The sequence below is a fragment of the Glandiceps talaboti genome, chromosome 5 (genome assembly GCF_964340395.1).
Source record: "Glandiceps talaboti chromosome 5, keGlaTala1.1, whole genome shotgun sequence".
NCBI lineage: Eukaryota > Metazoa > Hemichordata > Enteropneusta > Spengelidae > Glandiceps > Glandiceps talaboti.
Window position 1 is genome coordinate 21,232,358 of NC_135553.1, and position 19,008 is coordinate 21,251,365.

The window sequence follows — 19,008 nt, forward strand, 5'->3', positions numbered from 1 at the left end:
CTAGCAATGGATAGAAAGGTTACAACAGTGTTACAATGACATTCACTTACTTATGTAATGATGTGTTGGAATCTCTTCTCATTACGTGATTTTATATTTAACTCACCAATCTAGATATACTTAGTTCATTGAATGACATTCACTTACTGTAACTCATGTAATGATGTTTGAATCTCCTCTCATTAAGTGATTCGACACTTAACTCACCAATCTAGCTACACTAAGTTCATTGAATGACATTCATGCACTTACTCATGTAATGATGTGTTGGAATCTCCTCTCATTAAGTGACTGTATACTTGACTCTCAGTCCAACGGCCCAGAATGGTTTCCCTAATGTCTTCTATCTCTGTGATCACTTTGTCAAGTCTGGAACACAATTTAAGAAAAGAAAAAGAAAACAGCTTTCATTAATAGAATAACAGAAAACTGAAAAAAAGCTGAAATGAAATAAATCAATGATCAAAGTGTGAATAATACATTACAACACTGGCTTGCTGCTGACATGAAAATTAGCCAAATATAGTTCAGAATCTACAAATATATACGTCTGTGTTTATATGAGGTCTATATTACATGCCAAGTGGTGAATAGATGGCATTACGGCAAAAAAATCACCATGGAAACAAGGTGTGTCACTATCTCTTACAAATCTAAATTTATGAGCCACCTATTAAGTCCTCTCAGGCTGGTGCCACTTCATGTTGTCTGCTATACACTCAACCACCTAAGTTAAGATAGAATGTCCTTGATACCCCCCCCCCCCAAAAAAAAAAAAAACAAAACAAAAAAAAAAAAACAAAAAAAAAAACAACAACAACAACAACAAAAAACGTAAGGCCATAACTGCCATTCATGATTCATTCATTTTCATTAGATGTATGTAGTGCGATAATGACTAATGACTTTTTTTATTCCTATCATAAAAGTAACAGTTAGGGTACAGCTCTAAATTTACAGTTATTTACTACATGTATGTACAAATGTATAATTTTTCCTAGGTGGCCATATAGATGAGGGTTTGGTAATTATTTAACATTTTCAATTTATAAAACAATTTAATCATGACTAATTCCTACTTGAATAATCAGTGTGATACAACATAGACCAAGTCTTTGTTTGAATCTCAATACATCTTCCAAAAAGGTATAAAAAAATGTCTAAAATGTTTGTTGTTGTACGTACAAGAACAAACATTTTACACATTTATCAGTCATTGCCATTTATTGAGTTACAAACAGACTTAGTCAATAAGGTTTCACATTGATTTTATAAGTAGGAAGCCATGATACAATTATTTTATAAATTGAAAATCAGAAATAAATACCCAATCCTCATCCATATTGTATCACTTTAAATAATTGGATCAATTTTGACTTCCATATTGGCTGATGCATTATTTTGGTTCCTGTAACATTGCATTATGTAAATTGACTGTAAGAATACTAAATGTAAATGACACTTTAAGACTTTCCTTCTGTAAACTGTATATATATGCAATGATCGAGGCTACAAATTCATGACCACGTGTTTGCATTGTATTGTATTTATAGATTGTACTGTGTATAATATTGGTTATTTTTTTAGATTGAAGCATTAAATAAACATATATTTACTGTAACTTTTGGTGTGTGTTTTGATTTCTACAGCAAATACTAAATATCTATAAGTAAGGGGAGAACCATTTGATTTCTGGAAGGCAGGAGGATTTGGGGAAAAAAAAGTTGTTGGCAGGTGAAGAAAAAAAAAAAATTTGATCCCATGATGGCTTGAGAAAAAAAAAAGGCGACTGTCTGTACCTTTGTCCTGTCTTCAACATTCTTACTTCTGGGATGAGCTGATCCTTGTGATGTTTCTTGATAAAGTAATTTTCAACTTGTCGTTTCTCAAAATTATTCAATTCCAGGAAATCATCGTCATCAAGTCGAACTCCTGCTCAAACAAAATTATACATATACAGACAAAAATATTGCACATGACTTGTTTTACTAGCAAAGTTTTAAACAATACACGGGTGAACATTTTAAAAATTAGTTTGAAAGGAGGAGACACAACTCTTAAAGACTTTACAAATGAAAATATTTACTCGCAGTCAAAAATTCTTGAAAGCAAATCCCAAAAGTTTGATTACGTCTCATCAACATAATAAGGGGTGTATGATATTTGAAGTGAATTATATTTGCGTACACTCAGTTTATTCGCAGTTATTCGATATTACAGTTTGTTTCTTTGATTCAAATGTCTTTTTTTTTGTTCTACAGTGCATAATACATCATACTACTAAATTTAGAACTTTTTCAAATATTACACCAGTTCTGTAAGTGTATTTTCTTGTACTACATATACATGTTCTACAGTGTACTCATATCCTTAACTCACTAACTGTCATACAATCACTCACTAATTTCCCTGTTTGTTACAAATTTCATTTGTCAATGGTCTGATGTCAGAGGTTGTACATTGGAAGTGATACTGGGTATATAATGATAAGGACAGCAAACCTTCAAGTCTTTCTATGGGTATACGGCTTTGTTTACATGTACTTACTGAAATCAGTAGATGGGTTGTCTTCTCCTTTACATCTCAGGACAATATACCACAACAATCTCCAGAGATGATTGAATAATATCAGTGGAGGAACCAGGGTTGGTCTATCAAAGTATTCATACACCAACTCATAACGATAAAATCTCCAAATAGTTTCTGATTTATCATTTACCTTCTGAAAGATGAAACTACACAGAGAAAAAAACAACAACAACTAAATTACTGAAACTGTTGGCAACTGGCAGTCTATGTCTTGGACGTGCAAACATGAGCACTGTCCGATATCCGAGATGCTTCGATCATTTACTCCATAATACATTCTGTGTTTTTTGTCTAAAAAACATCCAGATTTCATGTCCACAATATTTTTTCTTCGTCATAAAAATGTAACACTGTTGTTGCTCTCAGATTTCTGGTTCACATCCATGTGAGAAAGCAGTCCAAGTAGTTTTAATGTATTATGGGAAGGGTTTTGCCTGGAATCCATTATGCAAATGGGAGTTTGGAATTTGTTATGTCCCCCATTACTTTTCCTAAACATGGTAAAACACGGCCTAAACGTATACAGTTTTCAGGAAAGAAGATATTGCTTTACCTAAACATGGCAATGAGAAGGTTGAGGAGTAAAACATTGGATATCAACATATAGACAGCAGTTAACAGTGGTACAACCCATCGGTAGTTATTATCCATAGGTGGACAGTGTCCATTCAGACGGGGTTCTGAGTAACAAGTCTCATTATCAAGACGACCTGCAAAGATGGAAAACAGTACTCAATTAATAAATACAGTGATGGCAGGCTTAATCCACTTCCTCCTAATTTGTACTTATTATAGTCACATTGTACAAAGAAACACCCCCTAGGGAGAAAGAGGATTGTCTTGTACTTAGTTGTGTACAAACACACACCCCTTATGGAGAAAGAGGTTTGACTTGTACTTAGTTGTGTACAAATAAACACCCCCCCACCCCCACCCCCACCCCCAGTAAGACAGATGATTGACTTGTACTTTAATAGTTGTATACAAACAAACACCCCTAGGGAGAAAGAGGATTAACTTATACTTAGTTGTGTACAAACAAATATCCCCTTGGGAGAAAGAGGACCAACTTGTACTTAGTTGTGTACAAACAAACACCTCCTAGTATAGGGAGAAAGAGGACTAATTCCCATATCTCATATTGCATCATCAGCTGGTAAACTGTAATGAAAGACAGTCAATCTCCATGACAACATTGTAAATTTCAAAATATTTATGATTGTACATATATCATATGATATTGAGTATGGGAATATCAGATAGTCAGATTACTTCCAGGAATAATTTGACAAAAATATTTTATTAAAATTTGAATAGGATTATATTTTGTCATATCAATTTGGAATTCCCCCTGAGTCTAAAAATTGGGAGTCCTGGAAACAAACCATGGGTTGACAAGAACTAAACAATGTTGGCTGCAGCATGGTCAATCAAATGTTCCTACAATTGTAAAACAGACCAAAAAAATACTTTGCGGACAAAATAGAAGAGTGAAACAAATTAGATGGTTTTCATGTTTTTTTATACTGAGTCTTGTATTTTGCAAATCAAATAATGTGTTCTTTATGTATTCTCTGAGCACATACTGTCATTTTATTGACCCCTGACCTTCACACAATAAATACCAATCATGATAAACATCCAGTTCAGACTACATGTTTGCATATTCAAATCAGGAAGTAACAGTTATGTTAATGTAAATGATAGTCTGTAAACTACACTGTTCATGCTGTGATATGTGAAAGGTGTTGGTCAATGAGTGAGGGCGCCCTGACATTGCATATTATCAATGAGTGAGGGCGCCCTGACATTGCATATTACCAATGAGTGAGGGCGCCCTGACATTGCATATTACCAATGAGTGAGGGCGCCCTGACATTGCATACTACCAACGAGTGAGGTCGCCCCTGACATTGCATACTACCTTACAGACTACATGTAAGTGGATGTGTGCAGTTATATTTTACCTTCCATCTCTTCAAGGAACAGCTCTCCATACATCTGCCAGTATGGTTTGTAGATGACTTTGGGTATTAGCATCAGTGAAGGTTCATGGTTAGGATAGAGCAAGGCTTCGCAGGCAACACCAAATGCCATGATGAAAACGATCAGAATCACGACAAAGAACACCAGATCTTCTAACTGAAAAAAATAAAGTTTGTGATAAGGGTGACCCTAATTTTTTCTTCTGTTTCTCAAACAAGTGCCCAATCGATGTATGTGAACATTTGACATTGCAATTAAGTCCCAACACATAACAAAGTTACCGCCAAGTACACACTGCAACATTTGATCATGACACACTGTCTTTAGGATATACAGTGTAACTGTGCAAGTCACTGGCAAAAGAAAATGTCAAGTGTAAATATTCGACTCTGTCCTGTCTCAGGAAAAAGTCCGAAGGTGAACAAATGAATATGAGAGATACTTCTAGTAAGAGTTTGGCGAGTGATCACTTTTCCACTCACTTTGTCAATTTTGGGACCCTTACATACCTCCAATACACCACTGTTTTGACGCATGTATGAGAGATACTTCTAGTAAGAGTTTGACGAGTGATCACTTTTCCACTCACTTTGTCAATTTTGGGACCCTTACCTACCTCCAATACACGGTCCACTGTTTTGACACATCTGTGTCTGACATTTCCTTTTACCTTGAAGACATCAAATTCAAACTTGCCACAAGTATCAAAACTACACACTCTACACTATATACACTTACCATCTTTTTAATCATGATAATCTTAGGTCCAATCTCTTTTTGAAAGAATCCCATATGAAGCAGTCTAAACATGAATACCATATGAGTCAAGCAGTAGGAAATCCTGGCTATCATGAAATCAGGTCCAGTTAGAGAAAATCTTAGTATTAAAGACAGACAAAACAACGATATCATGGCAAGGTCAAAACGATTCCACACATCATCAATCCAGCTTCTTATCTTGTACCTCAGAGAATGGGCCTCTCTAACCATTATCTAGAAATATAATATGAGAAAAACATAGCTGCATTACTTAACTGCCAATCATGGATACATCCATGCACCAATGTATGTTTCAATGATTTTTATGGGAATTTATGGTAATTTATGGTTTCAGAGAAACATACATTAACATATATACTGTGTGTAAAAATAACAGAATCCCATGCTGTGTGAGTGCCAGTGTTGGAAATCTTGGGTATTTATACTCATGCTTGCAGTGTTTCCTGCTACACTTTAAAATTTGCATATTCGCGTACAGCCATAGAGAATACCACAAAAGTACTCATTGGCGTGCAAATACCCAGTTTTATATGTCACACTTCCACTGAATGTGTGTCATAGAGTTCTGTCATAAAATAGACCATACCAATATGACTAAAAGTACTACATGTAGCATCAAATACTAGTATCATCATACCACATACACACCAAGTTGTACATGTATTCAAGAGAAAATATGGGATTTCTTTTCCAGAAGTTCTATGCCATGACAACATACATGTACTTCTATGCCATTACTTCAGTGACACTTAACAAAACATTCAGATTGATGAACACTTGTTTCTCTATACTTACACTTAACATATTTATTATTCTTCAATATTTTTTTTTCATTCAGGTGGAAAATATTTTTGACATAAGCGATTGTCACTATTTGTCTTCGACTTATATTTTCTTATAGTAAACTGAACATAGAAAAATATTAGCCTAGGGGGTCTAATAGTTAGCACTATGAATTATAAACATTATACAATGCATAAGCTAAGTTGAACAAAAACAATTATGGAATATATACTCTGGTCGTTCTACATCACGACAACGTACGTGTATGTCATGACTACGCGCGTCTATGTCACTGGTTCTGCTGTGTTTGAAATATGAGTCAAAATGTTCAAAACTACCATTACTTTCCTCGATTTTACTTTGATATTACTGCATGCTGCTGGTATAATTATGTTGTTCTCTGATATTTTCGTTCATTCAGCCGGAAAATACTTGTGACCTATAACTCAGGGTATGTCACTACTCGTCTAGTGACTCATAGTGACAAGGCCCCTTAGGTCACTTGTATTTTCCTTGGCTTAGCGAAGAAAACTATTGGGGAATAACATGAAATTATTTTGGAGTTGTTAAAGTAGTATTTGACTTGGTAGACAGATACATGTACTATGACACAACCCCATGACGTACGAGTGTAAGTGTGGTGCACTCAGGGTATTTGCACGAGTGCTTGCAGTGTTCTCTACAGCCGTACTTTCATAAGCGTAGTAAGTGAAAGTGCAGCAGAAAACACTGTAAGCGTGAGTACAAATACCCCTGCATGAGTACCCACACTGGCACTCCTGCAAACTAAACTCCAAGACCAAAAGGGGATAAATTCCTACCTGTCTGCCTTCTTCCACTGTCAAACTAAACACCCAGACAATCGTGATCCATTCCCATTTACTAGGGGAGTCTGGTTCACCAATAGGGTTCAGATTGGTCATTAGGAATACTCCAAATATGAACAAAAATATCACATAGGAGATCTAAAAAGCGAAGAAAAAAAAATCATTCAAATTTTAGCAATTTTCACTTATACAATCATGTTGAAGGACAAAATAAAACCCAACAAAGGTTTCAATATTAAATCTACAATAGCTGCAACAAGGATTTTTTTTTCATCAAACAACCACTGCAAAGATATATTCACTAAATATTGGTCAATAGGGAACTTGCAATCCAAACTGAGCCTGCTCAGATGCAAAGGACTATGGGATTATCTGTGTTTATTGTAATACCTAATCTGGAGCTACCGATAAAATAAACCTCCCACAAGGGTCTGGGTGACTATAAATTGATTATTTATGGTTATAAACGATGTAACATTATTGTTTACAATGATATATGATTAGTATTTATTATTACATTTCCCATGATGCAACATTCAACATGGCAGGTTTGCAAGTTCCCTATTACATACAATTATATTTGCATATCATTTGCATGCAGGTAAGCAATTATAATGTTCTTGGTATTGCACTGGTTAAAATACCGCTACTATGCGAGTGCACCGGTGGAAGTAATCTTAAGTACATATGTAATAATGAATTGATTATTTTTATATGTTTTCACTGGTTGTTTTTTGGTGTCACAGTGTTTTAAAAAAAGGTTTATAATTACATATTAAATAAACATAAGCTACCTACCACATTGAACAGAAACTTAGTAACTGGTGCTGTATAGTAGTACCAGATAGCACGGAAGATACTGAGTCTGTCTGCCACCGTATGGAATCCAAGTTTCCTAATCTTCCTGGATGACTGCCTTTGTGCCAATGACGGATCAGCAAGACTGATTCCGGTACTTCTATGATGTAAGGATGGACGGACGAGAGCACCGGAATGGTGTGCTGGAGATGTGGCATCATGTGTGTCGTGATGTCCTGTCTTGGCCATATCATCTAAATCTTCCTCTTTGGTGGAAAATTTGATGAGGAATATAAAGAACGGGATGAGGGCCAGTATCAGCTGTTATAATAGAGGATAAGACATGAATGGTTAATAGTGGAATCACCTGAGTCATGATGGCTGAATGGTTAGATTGGCTGGCTTTGAACCTGCAGGTTGTGGAGTCATGATGGGCGAATGGTTAGATTGGCTGGCTTTGAACCTGCAGGTTGTGGAGTCATGATGGCTGAATGGTTAGAGTGGCTGGCTTTGAACCTGCAGGTTGTGGAGTCATGATGGCTGAATGGTTAGATTGGCTGGCTTTGAACCTGCAGTGGAGTCATGATGGGTGAATGGTTAGATTGGCTGGCTTTGAACCTGCAGTGGAGTCATGATGGGTGAATGGTTAGATTGGCTGGCTTTGAACCTGCAGTGGAGTCATGATGGTTGAATGGTTAGATTGGCTGGCTTTGAACCTGCAGGTTGTGGAGTCATGATGGTTGAATGGTTAGATTGGCTGGCTTTGAACCTGCAGGTTGTGGAGTCATGATGGTTGAATGGTTAGATTGGCTGGCTTTGAACCTGCAGTGGAGTCATGATGGGTGAATGGTTAGATTGGCTGGCTTTGAACCTGCAAGTTGTGGAGTCATGATGGGTGAATGGTTAGAGTGGCTGGCTTTGAACCTGCAGTGGAGTCATGATGGGTGAATGGTTAGATTGGCTGGCTTTGAACCTGCAGTGGAGTCATGATGGGTGAATGGTTAGATTGGCTGGCTTTGAACCTGCAGGTTGTGGAGTCATGATGGGTGAATGGTTAGAGTGGCTGGCTTTGAACCTGCAGTGGAGTCATGATGGGTGAATGGTTAGAGTGGCTGGCTTTGAACCTGCAGTGGAGTCATGATGGCTGAATGGTTAGAGTGGCTGGCTTTGAACCTGCAGTGGAGTCATGATGGGTGAATGGTTAGAGTGGCTGGCTTTGAACCTGCAGGTTGTGGAGTCATGATGGGTGAATGGTTAGATTGGCTGGCTTTGAACCTGCAGGTTGTGGAGTCATGATGGGTGAATGGTTAGAGTGGCTGGCTTTGAATCTGCAAGTTGTGGAGTCATGATGGGTGAATGGTTAGAGTGGCTGGCTTTGAATTTGCAGGTTGTGGAGTCATGATGGGTGAATGGTTAGATTGGCTGACTTTGAACCTGCAGGTTGTGGAGACATGATGGGCGAATGGTTAGAGTGGCTGGCTTTGAATCTGCAAGTTGTGGAGTCATGATGGGTGAATGGTTAGAGTGGCTGGCTTTGAACCTGCAAGTTGTGGAGTCATGATGGGTGAATGGTTAGAGTGGCTGGCTTTGAATTTGCAGGTTACAATGTGGAGTCATGATGGGTGAATGGTTAGATTGGCTGGCTTTGAATTTGCAGGTTGTGGAGTCATGATGGGTGAATGGTTAGAGTGGCTGGCTTTGAATTTGCAGGTTGTGGAGTCATGATGGGCGAATGGTTAGATTGGCTGACTTTGAACCTGCAGGTTGTGGAGTCATGATGGGTGAATGGTTAGATTGGCTGGCTTTGAACCTGCAGGTTGCGGAGTCATGATGGGTGAATGGTTAGATTGGCTGGCTTTGAACCTGCAGGTTGTGGAGTCATGATTGGCGAATGGTTAGATTGGCTGACTTTGAACCTGCAGGTTGCGGAGTCATGATGGGTGAATGGTGAGAGTGGCCGGCTTTGAACCTGTAGGTTGTGGAGTCACTTAATATTTCCAACAATGTGCCCAGCCCCCAATTCATTATTATTATTATTATTATTATTATTATTATTATTATTATTATTATTATTATTATTATTATTATTATTATTTTAATTCTCAAAGAAACACGCTACACTACGTCTCAACACATTGTACAACAAACTAACAACTAACGATGAAAAAAAATAATACAACAGCTACAAATACACAGAAAAAAAAACACACCAATAAAATGTCTCAGAAGAAAGGGCTGCAAATGCCATATAAAGTTACTGGTTGAAAGTTCTTTCAAATATTTTAAGGATAATAAAACTTCAGAAGACAGTACATGTAAGTAAAACTAACTTACTCTCCACCAAGATGTATGTAAATGCATGTTTCCTTTCCATATTCTATTGAGTTTAGTCTGACAACAACTATGGTCCATGAATTCCATTTGATAGGCTGAGTCAGCGATAGATAGACACGTTGTGTGGCCCCAGTTAGGTAACTGTCGTATAACCAATTGTTGTGATTTTCGCTTGTCCTTGTTGTAACACTCTGTTAAAACATCCTTTGCCAAAAGCTGGTAATCCCTGAAAGTTCAATACAACAAAAAAATTCTGTTAATGGCAATGTGCACAACTGAAATCCAATGTCTGACATTCACATGCGCAGTGACAGAAACATGAAAACATCCCTACATGATAATGGAACATCCCATGAACTTTACGCAAGTCAAGCGATTAATGTAAAATTCTATAACTATAAGTCATAGACTTCTTTTGGATGTAACTTGAAAATTACAGATTGGATCACTGTCATTAAACCATTTTTCATCATGACACCAAAAGTAATGTCTCAAGCAAATATCAAGGCAATCGCTCACACACACACACACACATACACACACACACACACACACACACACACACACACACACACACACACATACATACACACACATCACACATCACACACACATTTGTGACAGATACAACCCTATCAGTATTCAGTTGTGCTAAAAATCAAAATGGGGTATTCCTAAACATCTTTATTGATTCGAAGTGAAATAGTTGTATCTTGATACAAGGAGAGAGTCTTACAATGAAGATTACAATGTATGCTAGCTAAGATAGTCTAACAACTATCATGTATTTTACCATGCATGAGCCATGCTCAACGAAAAAATATGGAATATATACTGTGGGCGTTCTACATCATGACAACGTGTGTCTATGTCATGACAACATGTCTGCTGCGTTCAAAATATGAGTCAAAATGCTCAAAGTTGCCATTACTTCTTTTTATATTACTGGCGATAGTACATGTATAATTATATTATTCTCCACTATTTTTCTTCATTCAGTCAGAAAATACTCATGGCCTAAGGGTTGTCTCTACTTGTCTAGCAACTCATAAGTGACAAAGGTCTCTTAGGTCAATCACTCATATTTCGGCTGAATGAAGAAAATTATTGGGGAATAATATCAAATTGTATGCTGAATACCCTACAAAATAACCAGAAGTAAATACTTTGCAGATATTAAGTCATGCATTTTGCAATATATGATATTGTATACGTACACTTTACCCAAATATGGCAAGTGGTGGGCTCATCGCTATCCATTAACTCAGTGATTTGGCTCTGTTAATTTCTTCACTTTTTTAACATATTTACAGATAAAATAATATTTCCGTGCTAATTTATATGAATACATTTATGTGATTCAAATGATGTTTCTGTGCCATTACACAGGGTATATGATAAAAACCTTTACAGCCCAGATATGGGTTTTGCAAACCTCAGTACATGTAGTAATGCACATTACCCTCCTAAATTCGAGCCCTTCTGCCATACAATCTCAGTCCACAAAACCCATATCCATAAAGGTTATTACTACTAAAATTTGACTGTGTTGGTCAACTAGTACTAAAAATGTTTTGTATGGGATAGAAATTGTTTCTGATTTGTAGCTATATTAAGCCCCGGAATATGACAATCAAACTTTGCATGTGATTCTGTGCTTCATGGTGATCACTGAATTCAAACAAATTTCATCAAATTCTCAACATTATTAATATTTGGAATTCAAAGCAGATACTGACTGCTTTCCTATTAATTTGCAACTTTGATGTCAATCATCTATGAATCAATCTTGTTTGAAAACAAAACATCATGGAGAAAAACTCAAAGAGTAATTTATGATCATGAGATCTTGGTACAATTTACTGCCTTCCTTGCATTCATAATTTTGCATGTGTTGACTGACCGTAATGCTGTAAGCTGATTGCGGTGGTACAAAACTTATGAATTTAAGAGTATAAAGCTTGTATAAGAATATTAACATGTATAATAGTAGACTCACATGGAGTGATTTGTGAGATCTTGGTATAGCTCCACCTCTTCTTCAGAAGCAGCTAGTTTAGACAAAGCTCTAAGGATCTTAGCTGCTACCAATGCAGAACCTGAAATATTAAAAATAACATTCTTTCTAAACTTTTTTATTTTAATGCACCTACTGGAATTTTGTATTTGTTCTCAATTTTTGGACATCTCTAACTGCATGTATTATCATTTTTTAATATTCGTCTATTATTACTAGGTGTACGAAAACTTTTAATGAAGTGGTTCTGCTGATTCCAGACATTGATCTTTTAAATGTATTTGTATTGAACTTTTTTGATGTATTTAGGCATATTTGATCCAAAACAAGGAACCTTTATATATGTACAGGATACAAGAAATAGTGTCACTTATATATACAGTACTGTCAATTGATACATATTATAGAAATGAAATTACAAAATGCTTCGTTTCCGCACATTCAGAAAGACAGCTAGTACTAACAAAATCAATATATTCCCATTTTAAAATGAATTCGTTTCTCATTAATAATACATGGTTATACTCAAAGAATGACAAAACACACCACAGATTTACGAGAGTCAGTTTCTACTTACCCATATGTGTTGAGGTGCTGAGCCAGAAAAGTCTTGCCATAGTCCTCATGTTAAGTAATATGGCCCATAAAAACAACTCTTGCTCTGGGTAATCAAAAGTGAAGTTTTCCCTCTCAAAAGACAACATTTTTTCTGTAGATTGAACAAACAAGAAAGATTCAGTAAGTCTGCTTTCCAGTTTTAGATATACAGAATTACTCATCATGGCACACATGCTTATGAATCAAGATAGAAAATTTCAAACTTTGGATTTATCTATTTCACTATTCATTTTTTTTTTTTATCTGAAATTGAATATTTTGTTTTCAAGGATTTGAAGTGAAGATACATAAAATATAGAGCAAATCTGAAAGAAATATTTCTTCACAGATATTTACACTTAATGGTGGTATGTAAGGGTACCTAAAACATTATGCTGAGACATCAAACTGATGGAGACTTCAGCAATATATCATATTTTGAAAGTAAATTTTTCCAAAGTATCGATGGTATACTTTAAAAGGTTGATGAAAGTACATGTGAAGACGGGTCCACCTTACATTATTAGGTTTATTTCCCTTGAGGTATACACAAATGACACTTGTATTAAATCCAGCCTTTGGTTTACTAAGATAGACGAAAACTAACTCTATCGTTCTTCAATGTGCTAGATTACACAAGTGGGGGTGATAGCAGTTCCTCTGTTATGTGATTCTAATCACCCTGTGATCAACAAAGTATAAACATTGGAAGTCCCAAAACAACTACACTGCAAGTTCATTGAACTCTGTCAATAAAACTCTGCGATGCCTCCCTACTGAGACTACAATTAAATCAATGTCCATTCAATAGCTTATCACTGCGACAATAGTTTTAGTTTGTGTCTATCTTAGAAAACCGAAGGTTCGACTACCAGAAGGTAATATGATTTTCCATGACAAAATAGACTCACAAATTTGAAATAATATTAGACAATTTTAACTTACGTCTTTGAGTTTGTTTCCGCCATGTTAATTCATAAGGTTCTACCACAAAGGCTGGTCCTGCATAGCTGAGAGGATACTCGTCACCCATCAAATTCGTCAATACTTTACCAATAAAGTGCAGTAAGTAACATGCCCATTTCTCTCCAACATCATATTTCTGATGATGAAAAAGGGGAACATCAGTCATCTATTAGTATTGAATCTAAGATCAAAGTTGTCATATGGATGAGGATAGGGTATTTACTTTGGATTTTTAATTACAAAAAAAAAGTTATCGTAGTTTCCTAATTGAAAAATCAATGGTGAAACAACATATACCAAGTCCTTGTTTGTAACTCAATACATTACAAAAGATTAATAAATGTGCAAAATCTTTGTCACTGTATGTGCAACAAAGAAAAATATTGGGGAATCAAATAACTGTATTGCTTACTTTACAACAGCCACAACAGGTTGATAATACACTGGAAGCTTGCTGTAAATCAAGTAATAAACATAGAACAAAATAATTAAATACATACTTTTATATACATACTTGTCCATGTATGTTGAGTTGTTGACATAAGGAAGGAACAAATACACTCACGAAAATATTCCCAATTTTAATACACATAACTTGCAAAACCAATCTCAACAATTTCAACAAAAGTAAACACACAAAGGAAATAGTTTGATATTCAGAAGTACTGTATGTATCTCCTGAGTGTGTAGAAGAAAATCAACAAAATAGTATTTCCTTTAATAGGCAAACAAAATATGTTTGTTTTTTCGTATAACACGACTGCAGAAATTATGATAGATAGTTTGAAATTTTATTTCATTTTTTTAAACTATTTTTTTTTCAAGAAGTTTTCCAACCCAAGATACTTGTTGGTCACAATACTTATATGTGATAATTTGACGAGATGTAAAATAAGTAAATGAAGACAATTATATGTGAAGTAGACGAACACAATATACAGACTGTACTCTATAGATTCACCTTACATTCGTGTCTCCAGAGTGGGATTTTAAGACCAAAGACACTTTGGCAAGAATATTACACAGAAATAGTACAGTTTCACTAGTTTTGGGATGTAAAAATATTTAGGGTAGGTAGCTTCAACTAGGGTCAGTCGGGTTATCGGAAACACACAATAGTTTTTTTATTTGGCCATACTGAAAGTCACTACAATCTAGTCACCAGGCTTACCTTTGTCTGTTTGAGGGCTAGAATATGAGTTTTCAACAATTCAAGAGTAGTGCATGCTGTATCTTCATTTAAATCCCTATTGTTATACAAGGCCTACAATATGAATATGAAAATAAATATTATCATCAACTTTGGAAAGAGGGAGCAAGATTGTAGATTTACTGTCAAAAAATGGTTAAAATTCCTGTTAATGTTAGTACTGTTTCTCAACATTCCCTTGGGATTGGACTGGTGGAAAGCATTTTACATGTATGTGGTAAACATTTATCCCTCTGGACAAGATCCTCAAACTTGAGAGACGGTTTGGACAGAATCACCCAATGACTGTTTGGATGTCAGTAACTGTCAGGATAACCAAGTAACTGTTTGGACAAAATAATCAAATATCTTTTTGTATAATGCGATAACCAAATAACTATCTTGGACTGGATGAAAAAATAACTGTTTGGACAGGATAACCAAGTAACTGTATGAAGAGATACCAGATACCCAAATAACTATTTTGGACAGGATGACAATAAAACTGTGGACAGGATAACCAAGTAGCTAATTGAACAAGATAACCAAATAATCATTAGGTGAGGATAATTAAATAACTGGACAGGGTGACAAAATAACTGTTTGGTCAGAATAACCAAATAACTGTTTGGTCAGGATAACCAAATAATCATTAGGTGAGTATAATTAAATAACTGGACAGGGTGACAAAACAACTGTTTGATCAGGATAACCAAATAACTGTTTGGACAGGATGACGAAATACTGTTCAGACAGTATAAACTCTAGACTGTAAGATACGTCGTGACGTTTCGCCTTCACCGGCCTCCTCTCACAGAGGTTAGGAGTTGGCCGATGTTTGAGGGCGCACCGTCACGGCGTACCTTACAGACAGTATAAACTCATACCTGGAAATACAATTGATGTAGTCTTTTTATTGACAGGAATTTTCTGAGGACAATACCATGGTCCATGAGTAATTGAACAAAGGCCACTCTATTCATAGTCAGAGCTGTTAACATGGCATCTTCCAAGTCAATTTTCTGAAAAGAAATAATAAAAATACAAAATACAGTTTCAACACAGTTGATTACATATCACATAATGCAAGGTTTTTTAAATGGTGTATTATTAAGTGATTTCATGAATAATTAAGTCAACATAGAACTTTATAGTTTAAGTTATACAATGATAGAGTAACCTACACAGATTAGTGAGCTTGCAATCAATAGCAATTAAATCAGTAAACTCCATGGACATAATGTTTCATGTACATGAGATTAATCCTGTTTTTTTTTTAAACTTGTAGCTTTTTGTGAACAAACAAATAGTATGAGTCAAAACGTTACAAATCACCATTATTTTTCCCGATTTTTCATAAATTGTGGTTGAAGAGGCATAATTATATTATTCCCCAATATTTTTCCTTGTTCAGGTGAAAAATAATTGTGACCTAAGGGTTTGTCACAGCTCGTCTAGCGACTCATAGAGACAAACCACCCATATCTTCCTTAGCCAACTGACGAAAAATATTGGGGAATAATATCTAAACATATAATTCTTTCAATTCCATGAACCATTACAACATTTCTGTTTGAATTATTGCTACACATGTATCTCTTCTATAAAGCAAGCGAAATCAATTGTTCTTGGGTGACTGTGATGATTATTTTCTGTAACATTTGTAGCATACAGTAATTTATCAATTACCTTTGTCATTGTCAATTTTATGACCACTAATAAACAGACAATTAAAAAAAACAGAAACTAAATTAAGCAACTAATCAAGTTAAGTCATGTATTTGAACCAAAAATGTTCTCTTTTTTTGCTCTGGAATCATATTTAGTAGTACATGTAGTTCCAAACTCTGAAAACATGAAAACTTTCAACTTTTGCTGGGACCGCATGGGTTTAATAAAAAAGACATACAAAATGATGCAGGAATATAACAACTGCTTTGGTGGAAAGGAAATAGAATGTAGTAGATGATGTAACATTAACAGTCTGTGTTTTTGTATGAACCTACCTGCCATTCCTTTCTCCTCTCTGCCGTAAATATTTCCTGTCTTGCTATGTCTGATCTATTCCATGCAAGGGCAAGGTTGAGTTGTGTCTGGGCAGAACCAGACCTCGCTATACACAAGGGGAAATGAGTGGTGATATATGATACACATAGTACATGTAGATGAGTTGGAACAAACATGCAATGATGAGTTAAAAGTCCCTCACGTATAACGTACCATCTACATCCCTAATTTGCCAAGCCTTTATACTTACTGAAGTTCCAAGCGTAGACATATGCTTGAATGCCAATTGTATCATCATTCGAAATCTTACCATTTACTGATAGTGAGATTATTTCATTCCACTGCACTTGATTTTGACTTGATTTTCAAAATGTGTACCATGTAAGGTTCACATTTACAAATGGATGAAGCTGGTACATATATAGTCTGTAAGGTACACCGTGACTGGGGTGCCCTAACATATCGGCCAACCCCGGAACATCACAACGTATCTTACAGTCTAGTACATATATAAATACACAATGAGTTGATGGGCCAACATTTGTGCTTAGTTTAAGGTAGAATATGCCTTCGCTCCAATTTCCCTAAAAATTAATATTCATAAAATCTCTGCAAATTTTGCCATATGAAAGCCTGGTCCAGATCCTTTTGAAATAATGAAATAAATTTTGGGGGTTCACCATCTTGTTTTCAAGAAAATCAACAATCTCGTATTTTCACATAGTATTTGGTGGCCATATTGGATTCTAAAATGGCTTAATTTTGATGTCATTTTGACCTGGGTTTGAGGTTCCTTCAACAAATTTAAAGTAGCAGCGAGCAATATGCTAATATCAACTGCCTAAACATCGCCTTGAAGAGCTGCGTGGTTTTTTCCTTCTTTTTGGCATTTGAATCATATTTAATGCTGTCTTTCGTAAACGGCATCGATATAAAGACCCGGTGACTACACTTGCACTGAATTGAGTTACTCAGACTGTCTATTGCGTGAGGAAACCGAGTTTATTTCTCTCTGCCTTGGTGTGGAGTTTTGCGTGGCTGAAGTCTACGTGGACTAGACCGTTTACCAGGTGTTAACCTTGCATAATGCCAGGCTGCAACGACTGTGAAGAAGTGTCAAGTCGAGTCCGAATCTGTCAAGGAGATCTTGTTCTGTGCCCTCCATGTGAAAATAGGAGGTTTGGAAATCGATCACCGCCTAGCCTTGTGAGTAATTCTATAAGTAGCAGAAATGATAATATAGGCAGAGCCAACTCCGAACCACAGACACAATGTGGGGTAATAATCAACGAGTTAATGTGCTTTATTACGAATAAGGTTCATGTGCTACCTAATGACATTATCGTAGAACTCTGTATCAAAAACTTCGAGGACAGTGAAATAGAAAAGGCAAAGAAAACCCTTTTCGACTTTGTAGGTGAAGGAAAGTTTGGTCGTTATAAAAAGCGTCAAGGTCAACATAAGAAATCGAACAATTTGAATGACATCTTGAATATGATACACGAAACTGACCCAGGTGACATGCCTTGTTTTGTTGCTCAGGATTTGTCAAAACTACCACCTGTTGATATAACTCATGTTGACATTTCCACAATGTTAAAGGAAATCCGATGTCTTCGCTATGAGCTTACCACAATGAAGGAAGAGACATCAAAAAAAGATAAATTTAGATATACATGACGATCTTAATTCTCTGCGATCCGAGGTAACGGAACTAAAAGAGATGTTCAAGCATTCCGGAGATAATGACAATGTGAACAGTATTAATGTCACATCATCTAAGAGTTGTCAGTTACGTGTAGTTGGCATAGCTGTCAATGAGAATGTGACTTCTCCAGACAATGAATCAACATCTGGACCTACCGCTGAACCATTGGATGACATGGGTGAGGTGCAGCCCTCTCATCAACATAATAAAGAATCATTCCCTCAAAAGTGCCCGTCATATGCGAATGTCACAGCATCTGGTAGCACTATCCAACCGAGAGCTGTTGCTCGCAACGATGGCAGCTTCACAACCGTGACTCGTCGGCGTCAAAGAAATCGGCGGCTGAAACCAGTGATTGGCAGTGACCCAAATAAAAATGATGGTATGTTACAGGTTGTTGACTCGCGTCCTCCAGCACGTGTGTTTG

The 19,008-nt window shown here is 36.1% G+C and overlaps 1 protein-coding gene across 1 annotated transcript in view; it reads right to left on the reverse strand.

Annotated features, from left to right (window-relative positions):
• The window catches only part of LOC144435485 (transient receptor potential cation channel subfamily M member-like 2), a 45,639-nt gene that overhangs the window by 6,111 nt on the left and 20,520 nt on the right, over positions 1-19,008 (reverse strand). The window contains exons 11-26 of the mRNA XM_078124079.1: positions 16,873-16,979; positions 15,754-15,888; positions 14,849-14,941; positions 14,090-14,131; positions 13,657-13,813; positions 12,692-12,823; positions 12,097-12,196; positions 10,098-10,323; positions 7,764-8,084; positions 6,960-7,103; positions 5,314-5,568; positions 4,557-4,731; positions 3,143-3,299; positions 2,548-2,735; positions 1,800-1,932; positions 253-369 (exon numbers count right to left, since the gene is read on the reverse strand). Of these exons, the coding sequence (XP_077980205.1) occupies positions 253-369; positions 1,800-1,932; positions 2,548-2,735; positions 3,143-3,299; positions 4,557-4,731; positions 5,314-5,568; positions 6,960-7,103; positions 7,764-8,084; positions 10,098-10,323; positions 12,097-12,196; positions 12,692-12,823; positions 13,657-13,813; positions 14,090-14,131; positions 14,849-14,941; positions 15,754-15,888; positions 16,873-16,979 (2,482 nt within the window). The remainder of the gene's footprint in view (positions 1-252; positions 370-1,799; positions 1,933-2,547; positions 2,736-3,142; positions 3,300-4,556; positions 4,732-5,313; positions 5,569-6,959; positions 7,104-7,763; positions 8,085-10,097; positions 10,324-12,096; positions 12,197-12,691; positions 12,824-13,656; positions 13,814-14,089; positions 14,132-14,848; positions 14,942-15,753; positions 15,889-16,872; positions 16,980-19,008) is intronic.